The sequence below is a fragment of the Falco peregrinus genome, chromosome 8 (genome assembly GCF_023634155.1).
Source record: "Falco peregrinus isolate bFalPer1 chromosome 8, bFalPer1.pri, whole genome shotgun sequence".
In the NCBI taxonomy this organism is placed as follows: Eukaryota; Metazoa; Chordata; class Aves; order Falconiformes; family Falconidae; genus Falco; species Falco peregrinus.
In genome coordinates, this window is record NC_073728.1 from 35,788,651 (window position 1) to 35,807,143 (window position 18,493).

General features: G+C 43.3%; 1 protein-coding gene across 9 annotated transcripts in view; it reads right to left on the reverse strand.

The window, feature by feature from the left end:
- NCKAP5 (NCK associated protein 5) overlaps positions 1 to 18,288 on the reverse strand; it is a 245,870-nt gene extending 227,582 nt beyond the window's left edge. For all 9 annotated transcript variants that reach the window (XR_008748414.1, XR_008748415.1, XM_055812073.1 and 6 more), the window contains exon 1: positions 17,852 to 18,288. Coding sequence is in view for 7 of the 9 variants with exons in the window: in XM_055812073.1 (XP_055668048.1) it covers positions 17,852 to 18,273 (422 nt within the window). In the remaining 2 variants the exon portion in view is untranslated. The remainder of the gene's footprint in view (positions 1 to 17,851) is intronic.
- Between the last annotated feature and the right edge of the window lie 205 nt (positions 18,289 to 18,493).

Sequence of the window (18,493 nt, forward strand, 5' to 3'; positions counted from 1 at the left end):
GTATGACACAATGCGAAATCATCAGGACAATTATGAATTATGCCAAGCAATCATTGTACAAATCTCCTGGAACTTCCCACTTATGACTATTATTCACAAGATAATACATTCAGTTGCAATTTTTTTTTCAGATCTATTCTTCTGAAGCCTTTATTTTGGGCTGAGAATAAAGGGGGAAGAAGAAAATGGGTGGGGGAAAAAAGCTGATTTTTTTAATGAAACACAGAAATAGAGGGAAAAAATTAACATCTTCCTAATAATTTCTAAAGCATGCAGATAGTCGTGAGAGATACTTAGAGATTTATTTTAGAAATCAGCTGAATCACAAAACAGTGAACTGCAGCAGGCAAAGGACTTACACCAGGCTGTCAACTTTAATGCAGCATCAAGTATAAAAAAATCAAACACCTAAATGCCCAGAAACACCAAGTAAGCAGTACTACAGTACTGAACTCTGAAATACACCTACAGTACAGGATTTCACATTATAAATTAAATAGTCCATGCTTTATGTAAACGCTGCATTTATCAAAAAGCGTAGTTAAGGTTTTAGCAGGGCCAAATTCTGTGCAGATTTGCTCTCTGTTTAAACCTTTTGATTCAACATATCTCAAAAACTACTAAACCACTCTACTACAAATCAATGAGGATAGGATCTGTCCCACAAAATTTGTTATTATTAAAAGTGATACATTAACGATAAGCCTTATTGTCTCTGTTCTGCAATCCACACCATAACATACCTAGCAAAAGCAACTTGGCAAATTCACACTGTTGTGTAGTTCAGACCTTCTTGACAGAAGTGACTCATTTATCAATTTTAACGTTACATTAACAGTGATATTTGTATTTAATGCTGTTGTTATTTCTGCCAATAAGTTGCAATCCACGAACCATACAGTGGGAATCTGTACAATCAGGCAAACTGCCAAGTTCTCAAGAGACTTATCATTATGGAAAACCTCAGTGTTAAAACAGGGAATAAGAGAAGAAAAGGACTAATGGAACAGTTTGGAATATTAATTCAGCAAAAGAAACTTTATAATATAGGCAGCTGTTGCACACGAATCCTCATCCTTTACTACAAGAATGACTGCTTGCTCTTCCTTAGAGGCGCTACCTTAAAGTATCTTACACAAATGAAAGTATCTGTTGAATGAAAACCCTAAGATGGTACTAAACTTCTTTCTGAGCATTCTTTCACAGTACAGGCCCACAGTTTGCACTTTTCTAATTAAAACAAAATAGCAGTATTTATCTCCTTTTTGACAGCATCCTCAGAGCCACTGCTTCATTCCTATGACCTTCTCCAGTGTGTGGAAAGCAAATCTTACACTACCACCTTCCCCTTCTGGTGCACTACTAACACACCTGCTCCTCCTGTAGTAGCATATGGTCCAGGAGCTGCACTTCTTAAAATGGGATGACCAGACAGCATGACCGGTCACTAAAACCCTCCCAGTTTAGCTTGATAGTGCAGCTGGGTTCAAAGTGGGTATTGCCAGAGGCACAGGGTCATTGCTGCAGGGCAGTTTGGTCCATGGGAAAAAGACAACTCTTTATGCCACCACCTTTCCCCCCCGCTTATTTCCAACACACACAACTGCCACTCTTCATTTCACGTGCCCACAAGATGCTTTTTTGGTCCTCATCCCCAAATACACCTGCTCCCACTCCTGGAAGTACCGACACCAGTGACATTTGGCTGTTCAGCGGAGCTCACACGGGCCTGGCAATGCATCAATCACCAACACCAGGAGGATGCTGCTAAAGCAGGTGCCACTTCCAAGAGTCCAAATTTTTATTTCTGCAACTCAGTGAAATGGAAAGCAATAGCAGAGAAGTGAATACAGCCATAGGAAGATGCCTTTTTTAATGCACATTCAAGAAAGAGAAGAGAGCAAGGACTAGACAGAAACCATGATGTGAAGGGGACTTTTCACATCTTGCCTTTCTTCAGCACGTCATTCAGCAACACTGCTCTACCCTAGACTGACAACCAGCCCACTGGTGTAGGCTGTGCACTGTGTCGCCATGAGGGAAAGTGGAGTTGTTTTCCTCAATTTAATTACTCCTAGCAGTGTCTTTCAGCTCGGGAGTGTGTAAGGTCTTACTCTGTGTTTTGCTGTTCATTTTTAAGCTGGGTCAAGCCATTCTCCAGACCAGATGGAGTCTCAGTTCTCGTGTTTCTGTCTGGGGCATGTATGATAGACTAGATCCTTACAGCATACAGATTTATACTGGTTTTATTGCATTGTTTACTTGTATTAGTAATATTTGTAATCCAGAAGATATCTCCTGATCTATGAAGAATTCCCTGGATTGTGACCCAAAGAGATTTAGCAGTGAACCCTGAACCGCTTCGGCCATTTCTAGCAAAAGTTAATTCTTTTCCTCACTAAGCCAGGACCTGGAAAAATGAAAAACAAAGGAAGAAACAAGCAAACAAGTTTTTCTTTTTGCAAAGGACTCGGAAGTTCAGCTAACAAATCCCCCAATCACTGTTTGTTCGTATGTATTTTTTCTCTGGAGAATTGTCATGAGGAGATGATGTGCTGTGGAAATTCTGTTGAAAGGATATGCATTTCCCTAAAGGATTTTTAATGAGAATTTATTGCTCATGAAAGGTTCAGGATTGGCAGCACTTCAGTCTTCAGTTAACGATCTTTGTTTATTAACATAAAATGCATCACACTTAACAGGAGTGTAACTTTCCCAACCCATGCACCTAAGCAGGAAAGAATTCTCACTCCTTCAGTTTTATCCCCTGAGGCTGTCTGAGAAGGTGCTAGCTGAAATGTATGTGGCTGTCCTCTACAAAAATGAAGTCAGAACCCTTGTTTCACATAAGGCTGAAAATCACAGAAACATTTTTTTTTATAACCAAAATTACTCAGATATAAACTAGCAGCAGGAAATAGCAACTGACTGCTATTACTTCTCCTCGTGTCTAATCCTTCCATGAAAACCTTTTACCACTATCGGAAGACTTTTGATTCATCCTAATCATAACTGCTTTTAAAATCTGTGGGTAAGATTCATGCAAAGTGCTGATCCCACATCTTATTAGCATTTTACCACCTACTGAAACTCAATGAATTTGCAAGAAAGTGATGCAGGCTACGGACAACTGGGTCTGCAAAGCAGAGATCCCAGAAACACACCACCAAGCCATCTCCTGTATGTCTATGTGAATAAACAGGAGAAGTGTATTTCTTCAGGAAAAAAGGACCAATCGCACAACTGAAGAAAAACACGAGTGTAAGGCACAAAACCCAAATACACTGTTTTGGACATTAAGCCAAACATGATTTGGACACTAAGCTCAACCAAACTCTTAGATCCCACTGCTTTCTTCATAACTAGCTTTCCTTCTGCTCTGCCCGACTGATCATCCAGCTCGCGTGTGTTTGTGGTAATATTTGCAAAGATTTTCCTCCCTGTTCTCTACAAAGCCTTTCAGGTTTGCTCTTACAATGCAAAGATAGCTAATTTTGCTTTATTTCTGATTGACCTCTTACCTCTGTTTTCCACTCCTTTGTTCCCAGATCATCACAACACATTCCTGGTATTCTTTGTAATCTCTTTTTCTTAGGGGTGTTACACAGTGTGAAGTGCTTTATCCATCCAGTAAGCCCACAGCATGAGGACTTCTGTTTTTCTTAACAGGCTAAACTTACCAAGTCTTTTCTCTCTCTGAGCTACATTTACTGCATACTCCGTAACCTTCCAGTTCTCACTCATGTTCTGTTCTAACTGAACATTAAAATACCTTGGAAAAATCATCTTTTTCTTTTCTTTTCTTTTTTTTCCTCCCCATGGCCAAAGAACAAAACCAAAGTGATTTTATTCTTTTCACCCAGTGGACTACTCTCTCTCTTGACTTTTTTTTTCTCCTTTACACAATTGTTCAATACTTAAGTATTCTGGCACAGATTGCTAGCAAATCTAACAAAAATCCTTCCTGCCACTCAAACACAAAATACAGTGGAGAATCAAAGTTGTTCAGAAAAAGTTCTTTACTGCTTAAATTAGGAGGTTTTTTTGTTGTTTCTTGTAATTTCATTTTGCAACCCCAAAGATAGGAATACTATTCAATTAAGACCCAGAAATACCTGCTCAGCCAGGTGGGCACATTTCTGCTGGGGACTGTCTCTGTTTTAAGGCCAGAGGCTGCTGAAATTAAGAGCAGGGTGCCAGAGTAGCATCTTGTGCTGCAACCCATCTTTGCTGTCCTCTACTGACTCACCTGAGAGAATTTCTTCTCACATTATTTAATGGGAAATCAAATAAACTGAACAGTGGGATGCTATATACACCTTTGGGTACAGCAGAACAGCAGCACCGATTTCCGTGGGTATTACCTATGGACCTCTAGACTGAGCACCTGGCACCAGGATTACAGAGCAGTAACACAGAGTACTTGGTACTCAGGAAATCATCAGAGTGGGTCAAAGTATAAGCCAAACCAGTCTATCAAAGAGAGAGAGAGACATAAAAATACAGATGTTCTCTATACAAGGAAAACCATCCACATACAACCCATATAGCTCCCATGTTCATATTTCTAAATTTCCAATGTGATACAGTGTATACAAACAACACACAAGGGGCTGTGGGTGCCCAGTGAAAACATGTAGCAAAGGGAGTGGAGTTAAAAACTAAATGGATGCATACAAGAGGAATATATATTTTTAATACACTTTGAAGCAACAACCATTAAAAGGAAAAAAAAGGCTACTAAAATGATAGAAATACGGTTGGCACTGTACAAATAGTTGATCAATACTGAGCACACATGCTGGAAGACATGCAATATTTGCCATATTTACAACACTGCTATAAAATCAGCTATTCAGTTCTACATGTGTATATCCGTGACCTCTATTATTAAAAGTATTAGTGCATCTATTCAATCGTTTTAATTTAAACTGTAGTAGTGACAAAAATATTAAACCAATTCTGAAAATAATTTCAGATATCCAACCATTTTTCATAATTGTGAAAGTAAGAGGCATGTTTCATAGTTAAAGGACATTTGAGATAAACTCTGCCAAGATCACCTTCTGTAAAATTATCTGCTTTTGGTAAAAATGTAAAATGGATGATTTGTACTTTAAAAGCAACAGGTCATTCAATGATGTGCAACAGCTGGTTCTCGGGCCACCTGCAAAAAGCCATGGGAATGAAAGCATCACTCACGGCATAAGCTTAGCGACAATATAAACCCTGGAGGCACCTTCCAATAGGACTACCAGCAAGTGACAGATAAAATAAATGAAATAATTATTTCCTGAAAGCATTTCTCAAATGTCTACATAAAATATATTTTGGATGTACCGATAGGCAGTAATTGCCACTTCGTTTTCAGATTTAGGAATGTGATCCTGTTTATTGACTGCAAAGATTTGAAAAGCGAAGGTAATTCAGAGTTTTCTATAAATCTCTGAACTTCAGTAACCTACTAGTTTTGTAGAAGAGGAAAAAAAGAGGAAAGCTAATAATAGCCCATTCTTTTATTTATCTAAAGTGATACCATAACAAATTTCCTTGGAAAAAAGTTATAAACTGCTGGGCTTCCCTCAGTCCTCCCCCAGGCTAGAGAACATGCTTCAGTACACCTTAAACAAAATAATGTTCTTTAAACCACGTCTCACTATGCCAGAAAGAAAAAACACAGCGTGCTGAAAATCACTTTGAAGTATCCTTCAGTAACCCAACGCACGAATTCATATTCATGCAGCCTTACAGCAATAAAATCAGTTCCATGCTAATGATATAATTGTTTCTTCTGTCACTCTGTCTATAAAAGAAGACTGGATAAAGTCAAAGGCAGTGGCCTCTGGCTGATTATGTGTTTTGACAAATTAGATGATTAACTGGAACCTCAAACTCAAGCTTCATTGTCTCAGTAGACCTAAAAGAGGAGAGGAAAAGACACTGGTTTGAAAGGACACGGATCTACAGGGACCCCAGCCCAGACTGAAAGAGCTACTCAAAGAGCATTATTTGTACCGAACCAAACAGTGGCTGGCATGCACACAGCCTAATTTTAATATAGAAATTATAGTTGTCACTTTAAATAATGGACCCTGCATACAGTAATATATGCAAAATGCTTTCCAACATGTTCAAGTAGAGACAGAGAAACTAAGTTATCAACGACAGTTTTACCACATAATATACCGGTCTAACACTTAACAACGCTGAAAATGAAATCCAGAGCACATCAGACATATTAGAGGAGCAATGACAGTATTTTTGTGTGTATTTATGAAGCCATTTAAATTCACATATAGTCAAATCACAACCTCAGTGGCTGCCTAGGAATGGAACAGAGAAGACTGAACAGCAACTGGCACAAGATCCACCTGTGTTGCTTAAGTTTTTCTACTGAGCTCAGTTAAAACACTCACATGTGGTGATGTGAACTTGCTTCAGTACAGCATCTTTAAAACCTGCTCTCTGAACATTACATGAAAAAAAAACCATTACCAGATGAAATTTGGGTACTGCCCGTCCTTTCAGCTAGTACAGCTCAACAAAGCTGGGCCAGAACTGTTACTTAGAACTTTTCCAATTATCCGTGATGTGACTGAAAATCCCATTATGAAAAATTGTATTGTCATCATTTTACAAGTAAACACCATCCAAAATAACCAGTTTTCTGTTTAAAACTTGGATCAGGGAAGCAAACACCTTCAAGAAACCCCAGACAATCTAAAATGTCCTTGGGGCATTTTAAATGATTGATTTTCCCCAAAGACATCAGCCAGATCTGCTTTGTGAGTGAGGCCAGCTTCTCAAAGCTCAAAGACCATCAACTTCAATGGAAGTTCAACTTCAGCAAATGAAATAATTTAAAAGATACGGGTGAATAAGGGTCAAGATGTGTTGGCGTTCAGGCACTTCCAAATATATCAAATGTATATTAAGAAATACTTAAAATATTAACTGTCTGAAGCATTAAAATGAAAAAAAAAAATCAGCAGTTCAAATGTCAACCAGATACTTGGGCAAATCTGCATTTCTCCAGTTTCCAAAACAAACAGCCTGTTTTGAAACCAATGTGATGTTTGAATAAAGCTCCTTCCCATTCTTCACAGCAGAAAGATGCCAGTATTAAGTATCAGTAATGAACTGTCTCTGAAATGACTTCTTATAGTCATCACCGCAGCCAGCTACATCACCTTTGATACATGCAAAACACAAACCACACAGTGCCCATGCAGCATCACCACAAGTACTACCCCACTTACAGAATCAGGGAAAAGTCCGTTTCAAATCAAGGAATCGATTATTTCAAAACCTAATTCCCCAGTCAAAAGCTATAAAAAGAAAATAAAACCCCTAAAGCTCATTTGCCTATTAAGTGAGCCTAATCTTGATTTTAAGTTACTTAAATATTAGACAAGATGAAACTAGAACCACACTTTCAGTACCCATGGTAATAGAGTAGGAAGAAAAACAGCCATATATAAAACTGGTGATCAACTTTGTTAGGTAAATCTCCCGCGTCATTATATGGACATGCCTTCAGCTTATATGACATCAAACATCTGACAGAAAATACATATGTGGGCATTTAGAATTGTTTACACATACCTTAAATTCAAAGGATCAGAATGAGGCTGCAATAAGCACCTCCTTTAACATCTACCACCACAAAATAGCCGTTTTCTTGGAGAAAGCCAACAGAAGCCATCTCCTTGATGCCCAGGCTTCACCAGCAAAATTGTAACAGCAGCTCTTAACAGTGTTTTACAGGAGTGCAAAAAGAATGGAAAGCACTTTTATATACAGAATATCTTTTATGAAAGGTGTAGGCTGCTATAAAGGTGTTCAGAGCTTTTCCGAACTCAGGGGATCGATACTTTAGAGATGTTTGTGTTCACTTTCCTTTCCGAAGCCCCCAAAGCCGAACAGAATAGCTTATACTTTTTCATCATACTGCAAGAACAAACATATTTTGATATGCTGAAATACTTCCATGTTGACATATTTTTCTTAACAAGATATTGTCTTAATTAGTATCATCTATCATTTGGAGGTTATCTAGAAGACATGTTCAGGATTTTTTTAGCGAAGCAGAAAAACCCCATAAAATCTAAAAAGATTGCGTATTATTGCTTAGTATAAAACCAGTACCTGCTCATTACTGCACATCCCACAGAAACAGTCTTCAGAGTTGACACTGAAAGCCGCTATCATCTAACTGCACGTGGAAATCAAACACTAGGATTTTAGGCTGCACAACATACCCACATACTCACCCCACCACTGAGCAGCACTGCTGGTGACAGCGCGTGACCCAGACACAGGAGCTCTGGCTTTGCCCAGCTGCTGCCTCTGGCCATCAAGGTAGCGCTCTGCACCAGCAGCTCTGCCACTGGCCTCGGTCTACGAAGTTCTTGCTCAGCATCAACGCAACGTCCCTGTGTGTTAGATGATTATACAGCTACTTGCTAAATTCAAAATTATTTTAGTTAGCATACTCATGCTTTTTTCGCCATCTCAGATGTAGGACAAGATAAACTCTCATGGTACATGAGGTCTGTCAACAGGTACTTTCCCCCTGTACTGTCTTGTGAAAACATTATGAAAAACTTTATAGACAGCACTTCTCTATGCACCCATAAAAACTATAGCTTTACTTAAAAATCCAAAGCTTCCCATCTCTCAGAATTACAAGTGACAGATAGAGAAAACTATTTCTTTTCTAGATAGGTATTGAATAATTTCAATTTTCCCCTCTATGCAGGTCGTGGTCTACAAGGTTTCCCAGAGACATATTTTCTTTAAAAACAGGGATATCTTTTAGTGCATTCCCTGCAACAACACCAATCAACTTCCCTTTCATGAGGAAAATGTTTCTAAGTAAGTGTACACAAGTACCTCACGGTGTCAAAGGTATTAACGAAGAAAAGTATTTTAAAAGGCTAGAAAGTTATGCCAATCATATCAAGCAGCGCTTTAATACTTTAATCAGGCAATCAGATGGCTGGTTGCACTCACCCATTTCCACTGACACGTATTTAACCAGCTGAGTTGCCCGAGACAAATAACTAGCCCAGATTTTTAAGATAAAGACGACAACGGAGCCAAAACTCAGACAAGTGAAGTTTCACTACAGAGGATGGGGAAGAGAATGCTTTCACTGCCACAAAACAAAATGCCCCTCTGACCCTTCAGACTTCAAGTTTATTTATCTCCTCCTCAGTCGAGGCTTCCAGCCACACACTGGCAGGAATTTTCATTTTTAGATTACAAACCTGCTCCTTCCTCAACGATCAGAGGATTTTCTCAGGAGTTCACTGGCCAGCCATCACCCGGCCACACTGAAGGGCAGAGCCACGCTGTCACCTATTTCACTGCACCCCCTAATGCCTATCCTCTCTACGCCTGTGTTTTATTTCCTCCACATCCCCTCTTTCCCTCGTTCCCCAAAGCACACTGCTTCTTCACTCGCATTTTTACGTTGCTGAAGCAAACAAGTTTTCACCAATTCTAATAGATGTGTTTTGGTGACTGTTCTCCTAAGCAAACGTGGTTTGACACTGAAGTCAATGATTGTGGTCAAAGCCATTCAGTAACGTCTGCGTCCTGTCCCTTGACATCACGGAGGGGGACAGACCTGGGGAGTGAGAGCTGACGTTACAATCCCTGTCAAGGTCAGAGTGCGGAGGCTGTCTGGGAGCGCAGTAACAGAAGCTGGATCCCTAACTACAGGGAGCATGCAGACCCCCTTCCATTATTTCACACGGAGAATGAGAAAAGGTGTAATAAATGTACACAAGTTGCACAAATATGATGATCTGAAGAGTCAAATACTTATTTCTGGCACAGTGACCTACAGGAAACGTGCTGTCCCAGCAGGCAGTACAGCCTGCTCATGACTCCCAGGACCAGCCCCAGCTTCGAACCAGCGTGCCCCCAAGCCTCACTGCAGAGCGAGGGGCAGGCATCACCCATCCTAACCTCACGGAGTAATCTTAGCCTCAGTGCTTGTTTTTACACAACATACTGCCCTGCTTATGCCCTTCTATACACAAGAGGCACAAAAAAATTGTTTTTATTTCAAACCAGTGAAAGTTTGAGAGCTGTTCCGGCAGGTAGGGGTTTTCTTAATTTCATTTTTAAAAGGAATCAAAAATCTAGATGACAGCATCCAACAAGAAGCAATGGTGACAGTCAGGGCCAGGCTTGCTTATTCTGAGAAATAAAGTTGAGCAGTTTCAGGACCTTGCCTTTTGAGCATAGATTGCATTCTAGCATATCAGATGCTGCAGTAATGGGATTTTGTAAATCCGAAACACATTCATATTGTGTACATAAAGAAATCTCTTGATGTTCTACTTAGTTTAATGCTCTTTTTCATCATATGTACCCACCCATGCCCCCCTGCTTTCAACAGCTAATAACCAACACATCTGATGAAAATTAATTGTCTTGACAGCTTGCATAAAAACTATAAAGGTCCAAAGGAAAAATGCTGTGGCAGCATTTTCTTTCTCTGTAGGACAGTAGCTATGGAAACTATCTTTAGAGGCCAACTGGCCTTCATCCCAGTACAACACAAAAAAATCAAAACGCCACTTTCACTGGGTTAGTCAGTGGCACCAGTCTTAATTGTCAACCCCTACAACATTGCTGCATGTTAGCTAGAGCAAAATATTCATTGATTTTGTCAGCAGCAAAGCTGATAATGACATTATAGTACTATTACAGACTTAGGTAATAAACAGCCCTATGAACTGTGCTCAACTGCTAATTATTATGATAACCTGTTATAAAGAACATATAAAACATGTAAAACTAGACGGATATCTAAAATATCAATGTGCAAATTATCCATTTTCTTAATAGAAAACATTTTTATAATTATTATGCTAGAAATAATTTAGTCTTATCCTCAGGTAAATAACTGCAGCCAAAGAGGCAATCTCTAATCTTATTTAACTGGCACATCTCACTAACTGCAACTCCTACTCTTTTGGAAGGGTTTTATCCCATATAGGTAGCCTGAACAAAAGCTGTGATTTCGAATACAGTCTGACAAAATCATCATTTTTTATGAATGCTGAGAGATTATGAAGGCTTTTTCCCCTCAAAAGGTGACACAAATGAGCCAGAGGTTGACTACTGCAAATGCATGTGGCAACTTCCATCACCAACCACAGAAAAGATCCTGTAGAAGAGCAATCACAGGTCATTAATGAGGCTCTCAAACTTTTGAAGAAATGTGTCTTTGATTGAGAATGGCATTCAAAAAGCAGTGAAAGATTTCATTAAGAAACCTACCTACAAGGAAGGAAGCCAGAGTATCCATGTACCTCCAGCACAGGCATGTTTCCATCTTTGCAGAGGCTGGTATTTCACTTGATTGTACAATTTTGCAACAGTGAGGCACTCCGATACCTTTCTCGAGTTTTTTCTGGAAAAATTTGCCCACACCAGCATTCTTATTTAAATGGCTTATGGGGACTACCAAGGCAGGACAGAATTATACAGGTCAGGCTTTGTTCAATCAAGAGCCAAATTCTCCCCGGTACCACACAACACTAGCTGGGAGTGGGTCTACTGGGAGCTTTGGAAACACAACATCTTGAAGGATCTGGCTTCAAACATCAGTACTTTGAAGTGTTCCACACAAACAAACACGAGTACGAACAGAGGCGCGGGCTGGCTGTTGGCTAATTACCCAGGTAAACACTGAGCATCCCCACATCAATTACAGTTGCATTCAAAAAAGTCTACAGCTCTTGGTAGAAGATAGCTAAAAAAACATAGCACGTGCCTAAAATACAGGCTATCTACAAAACTTGAAAATTTAATTTAGCACACAGATTGCAATCGTGATTATTCGTGGACGCCTAGATCTCCATCCCACGCCGCCACAGAGAAGTTACGTTTATCGCCTCCTTACCCCAAGAGGATCTGCTCGCAGGAGCTCAGACACCAGCGGGCAGGCTGCGCAGGCAGCAGGGCTGTGTGGGTGCAGCTCCACCTGGCCCGCTGGAGATACCCCTCTCTAAACCAACTACTACTCTGGCCGACTCATCTTACTGAAGCCAAACACGCTATTTTCAGGCCAATAAACCAATACAGATTATTACAAATATCAAACAGGTCAAGACCGCCATCTCAGCTGCATGTTCTCTTGCTCACAACTAACGATCAAACGATGAGCCCTGCAGGCCCCTTGTCAGGGTGGTAGAGCCGTCCCTTTGGGGTGGGTGGGGAGAGGTGCCACAGCTCCCCAGGGGCAGCCCCCAGGAAAGCCCACCCAGTATTGTCTGGCCACCCCATTCTGTGTCCTTGTAACCTTAGCCACAACCTTCACCAGTCTTTCAGGTGCTTTGCACAGATGAAAGCTTCTCTCTCTTACTAGGGGAAAGAAGATCTTTGAGCTGTATTTATTAAAGATCTAGCAATTAATGTCCGCTGCTTCTTTTTAATGAGTTAGCACTGTGTCAAACAGTCTTCTCTATAAAGCAGCAGATGCAGCCTCTCAGAAATACATATTAGTTGCACTGCATATCAGACAGTCAAAGAAATAAATTAAGACCTCCAATGCAGTCTTAATCCAAATTGTTTCACTGGTTGACTGCTCATCTCACCATATGGGAAAGGAGCTTTTGTATTTCCTACCCAGACCTCACTGATGGGATATTTTGTAATAACACTGTAACAAAAAAAAAAAAAACAAACAAAAAAAAAAAAAAGGGGGTGGTGGTGGCAAATTTTCTGAAGGCAGAGAGAAATTCACTACTGATCCAAACGGGAAGAGCATGCAGACACCTGGCTTTAGAGCTGTGATTTCATCCTGTTGTGTAGGTGCTCTGCATCTGAAATACTGACTGGGGGCACTGGAGGGAAGAGGGCCGTGCCATGCTTGTATCCCCTTGATGCCATCAATAAATCCATGCCCAAATGGAACAATGGGTTATATTTTGGATCTAACAATAGTTCTCATTAATTTACCTGCTATCTTTACATGCATTTATCAGTGTAAGATTGCAGCAAAGCACACCAGAACTATTTATTATGTGCCTCACGCTGAGGTTTGATCCAGCTGCTAGTAAACAAACCAGGGTACATTTCAACTAACTTGGATCTGACTCTATAACATGTGGTCCATGCTGCCACCATAAAAAAAGAGATTAACAGAACTGAAAGGATAGACAATAGGGTTTATGTGCCAAAAGCCTGACTTATTTTCCCGTGTTAATCTCATAAAAGACACCCATGACTGAAAACCTTGTCTTGCTCACCATCCTTGAGAGTATCACAGCTACATCACAGCTGAGTGAAGATGTTAAGGAGATTAATCCAGACTCTAATAATATTTATCTAAGTATTGCTAGAAATCTTTCTTAGAAAAGCCTTTACATGACAAGGGAGAGATAAATTCACATACATTGATACAACTCAACCTATCCAACCTTCACCCTAGCAGAAAACCCAAAATCAGCCCACAAAATGCACAATAAATACCCAAGCACATTTTCTTGACTCTATGAAGTAAATCTCAGGGACTGCTGCCATCATTTGCTCTGTCAAGTGCATACTGCACCAATGAGTTACAGCATTAGCTTTTATGTAACATATTTTAACTAGCTATGAAAAATCTGATCCTTTCTTTGATGCAAGTATCTCCACGCCACAAAACAAGTCTTATTAAAATGAAAGACTTATAATATCTGTTAATGCCACACTTGCTGTCCTCCAGCTTGGTTTCCTGCCTCACTGAAACACATGCTGATCCCAATCTTTCTCCATTCCTGCTTTCACACTTCATAACATCTGTATCACAAATCTCAAGACCTAACAGACTACTGTTCCACTGCAATTATTTTTTTATTCCTTTAGTTCCGACACTTTCCTAACACAGCTTTTCAAATTTCATAGAATATCACTTTGTAGTTAAGAATTTTCTACCTTTGATTAATTCCTGCAAACCTGAAGTTCTCTTCCTAAGCACAGCTTCACTGTTTTCTTCCGAGAGGAAGTACATCAAAATCCAACAGGACCATGTTTTTCCTTCTCACCTGCCAAGATGGTGTTGATCTCCCAGTCCCTCCCCTCATGACCCACTCATGTTGCCTGCCTTACTCTTCCTTGGGATTCTGCTGCCCCTGGTTCCTGTTCCTTGCCATACAGATCTATTACAGAGTCTTTCCTGGCTTGAAATAAAAACAAACCCAACAGTCATCCTTGGTGCTACTTCATTCTCTGCGATCACTGACCATGGTCTAGACTGCCAGTCATCCTCGCCCTTTGTTACCCATGTCTCTCCTAGATCAGGGTATTCAACCCCCCGTGAGGCTGGACTCTTCAGGAACCAGCTCCTAGCTCCTCATCAGAGAACCGTGAAGCCCCACAGATCCTCGCTCTAACCAGGAGGTCCTTTACATAGAGTGCAGAGCTGGAAACCTTGGGACGTGCTGGGGCTTTCTGTGTTTCAGATATGGAATTTGGACAGAGGCAGTCCATGGTTAGAAGTCAAGAGACATCAGCATTTGCAGGCTCCTGTTACCTAGTAGATTATGGACCTGCAAGACACAATGCCAGCCGTGGATAGTCTAAGCAGTTTTGAAGTAACTCTCCAGATACCTGATCTAGGGAGAATGTTGGACTTCAAGAGAAAAGTCTCGATTTCAAAAGGAATCCCTCCAGACCTTCTTCAGAACAGAAGCATAAATGCAAACCTACCAAGCTTCTGGTTGATGTTTTTACCCAAATATTATTAAAATTGCTGTTTCATCATCTCATTTCTGAGCAGTGGCAAACCTGCGTTAGCACTTTGACAACCTCAACTTCACCGCTGTGCAGTTTCAGGTGAAAAAAAAGAGGCCTCAAACCTCCATGGAACCACAAGCTAAAAGTAGAAACACAGTTCCTGCATCTTAATACCAGTCCCAAGCCAGTTCCATCACACTATGCAATTATATTTTAACTGAATAACCAAATTAATAGCAGCTACCTACTGTAAGCCTTGAGGATAGGCACAAAGCAAAAGGGATCTGGGTTTTTGGGGGCGTTTTGTACAGCTCCTCTTTGCAAGCTTTAATCCTGCGAACAACTCTACACACATGCTTAACTTTACATGCAGAGCAGCCTATCTATTTCAGTGCTGTAACTTTAAAGTTAAGCAGGTGTCTAACGGGTTGCAAAATCAGATTCTTAAACGGGAAATTAATCAGTGTAAGAAATGGATTTATGCACAACACCTGGCCACTGCTGCTGAGCCTATCTGTGCAGGGATTCATCTGGCCGAATCAAGCAGTGGCATAGTAGTTAACACCCTACGCTAGTTGTAACTAACCCTATATAGCAAAGAAGCAGAGAAGTTAACCATTAACAATTATTACTGAAAGGGAGGTTCTCCGCTTAAGGAAGAAAGCGACCGCAACCACCTACAAAGCATACATTTATACTTCACTCCAGCAAGAAAAATTTGTCAGCAAGTGCGTGCTACATGCAATTAACAGCAAAAATGCAGACGAGAAAAAGCTGAAGCAGGAATAACTTTCCTAGGCAGCCCTCTAAAAACACCAAGGTACAAAGAGACCAGATTGAAAAAGCCAAAAAGTACAACATATAATATTTCTGCGTTAAAGGATATAATGTTCCTGTCCACAATGTTCTGTGAAAGAGGAAAGTGCACGAGAGATGCTGAAACCACTCTAACGTTTCGATCTTTTTCATTTTTCCATCAGAGCATCAGAGCTCTGCACTGACCTTCCAATTCATCCTTCATGATCAGCACACCACCGCGCTGGGGGGCGCACCATATGGCTCGCTTTAACTGCGTAAATTGTATGCTGTGACATGAATGGAACTGCTCCACGTACACAGTCAATCACCAGTTCCAAGGATTTGGCGGAACAGGGATTGCGCCACAAGCTCCAGCCACTCAGGGAACAAGCAGAGCTGCAGACAGGGGCAGCACAAAGTCAGGCACAGGCTTCTGCTCCACAGGTCTGAAATCCACTGGGTCACGACAGCTTCTGGGAGTGCTTTAACCTGGGTGACTCAGAATTTTATTAGAGCATTTTTAGTGCCACGGCAACCTAATAATGTAATTTTTCATGCTGTTTCCCTGCATAGCACAGCAGATTTCAAGTTTTAAAAGAAACATGTAGATCTGCAGCAGCAGAGACCCGATATTCTTGCTACTGGGAAGCTTCATGTAATACCAGTGGCATTAATCCCAGTGTCCACTAGCAAACAGAACTAAGTCTTGGTAAATCCAACTAAGGCTACTGGTCACTTTATCCTGAAAGGGAATACTGTATTCAGCCCGTATGATTTGTTTCCTCTTTTAAAAAGAAATGGAAAAACATGTGTGGCATTCAAGGCAAAAAAAACCCCAAAACCAAAACCCAAAAGAAACATTTCTCACTCATCACCAACGACCAACATCAAAATTCACTGAAAAAAAAAATCCTCAGCATTCTGATTACTACCCAGTTATACCCCAACCGCATTTAAAAACTTAGCCTGCCCATTCCAGCATTTCAGTGCAAGTTTTATTGACCTACTAACCTGTAACTCTGGGAAGCCTGGAGCTAAGAATGCAATAATGGCTAGCAAATACAAGTCTCCAAACAGAGTATAATAACCTTAAGTAAACTACTGCCAAGCAAAAGTCCTGCAGATCAAACAGTTCCCACGAAGCCTTATGCTATTAACTAGCAAAAAAGTCCCATGATATCTCCATAGCCATGCACAATAACAGAGCATAGTGCTTCTGTTTACTTACATAGCTTATCTGCAATCCCATAATGTATACAACCAACCCCTCTGATGTAAATCTCTTGTCTATTTAATGTTACTTTGCTTGTTAAAAACTTTGCTAGCTTTCTAATGATAAACAAGGGGCTTATATGGAATATCAATTTTTAAGGGATGTACACTGGACGTTTATAAACCGTTTCAATTAGGGAGTGAATTTTATACTGTTACATGGAGTAAAGTAATAGTGATTGTATAAGATACAGTTAGCAACAACACGGTATTTATTGTGGCTCTGCGTTTTTCCTGCAGGGAAGTGCCAGGCCCGCTTATTCTACCAGATTTCAGTCCCTGGCGGGTAAGCCCGTCCCGGCAGCCGGGTGGTGGATCTCACACCCTGCTAAAGCCACAGCATCAGCAACTAAAAGCCTCAGCGGACACAGCGGGTCACCCCTCCTTTGCTTTACCCCTGCTGCTTCGGTTACTTTAACTGATCTCGGACAGATCCCTCCCCGCCTAACGCGCTGCCCCCACCAGCGCGACCGCCGCCCCGGGCTGCGCGGAGCACGCACGCTTTGCACAGCCGGGCACGAAACCTGCGAGAAACGCGGCTCGGCAGCCGGGGCAGGAACCAACCCGCCGCCCCTGGAGCAACAGGGCCGAGCCGCCGGGCGCCGAGCGCAGCCCCCTCCCCGCGGGGCCGGGCGCGGCCAGGCAGGGCCGCGGGGGGGCGCGGCGGGGCCCCGGGGGATGCCGCCCCCACCGGCCGCCCAGACCGGCGGCCCCGCAGCCCCGCAGCCCCGCGGGCGGGTAGCCGGCTCTCCACGGCCGCCTGCCGGCTTCGCCCGCGGGCCGCACGGCGCGGCGGCGGGGCCGCGGGGCGGGGAGGAGGCCGGGCCGGCGGCGGCGGAGCGGCGGCAGGTGCCTCCCCCCGCCCGCGGGCCGCGCCCGAGCGCCGCGTAGCCCCCCGGGCGGGGAGCGGCGGGCGCCGCCGGGGTCGGCGAGGGGGAGCCGGGGAAGGGGAGGAGACGGCGGCGGCGGGGCGGGCAGGAGGCGGCGGAGGCGCGGCGGGCAGGTGAGGGGGGGAGGCGCGGCGCGGCCGGCTCCTTACCTGCTCGGCGGTGGGGCATGCTGCGGCGGGCGGCGGCAGCGCGTCCCGGCGGGCCGGGGAGCCCCCCGCCGCCGCCGGCCCCCGCCCGGGCAGAGCGGCCGCCGCCCCCCGGGCCGGCCGCCCCGCCGCCGCCGCTCGCCTCTTCCGCTTTGTTCCGCCGCGGCGGCTTCTCCTCCCGCTCCCGCTGCCGCCGCGGGACGCGGCACATGTGCCTGGGGAGGGCGGGCGGGCGCCCGGGGTGGCACTTTCGGCGGGGCGGGGAGCGCGGCGGCCGGGCCCCTCCGCCCCCGGCCCCGCGGAGGAGCGGGGCTGTCAGATCCAGCCCATCTGCCGCGATCGCAATCGGTCGCAAGTGAATGGCTCCGGCAAAGCTGCGCCGGCAGCAGGGGCTCGCCGCGGCGCGGGGGGGCGGGGGCGGCCATTGTCTGCGGCGGCGGGGCCAGGGCCGCCGGGCTCCCCCGGGCTGCTGAGGGCCGGGGGTGCCCGGGGCCGAGGGGGACGGCTGCCCTCGGGCAGCCTTGTGTGCCTTGTCGCGCCGTGACATGCTCATCCCAAAGTGATGCTGAGCAGCTTTGTCACCTGCTAGCCCAAAACCGCAAGTCAAAAGATTTTCCCGGTTACAATAGACCCCACTGGTAGGTG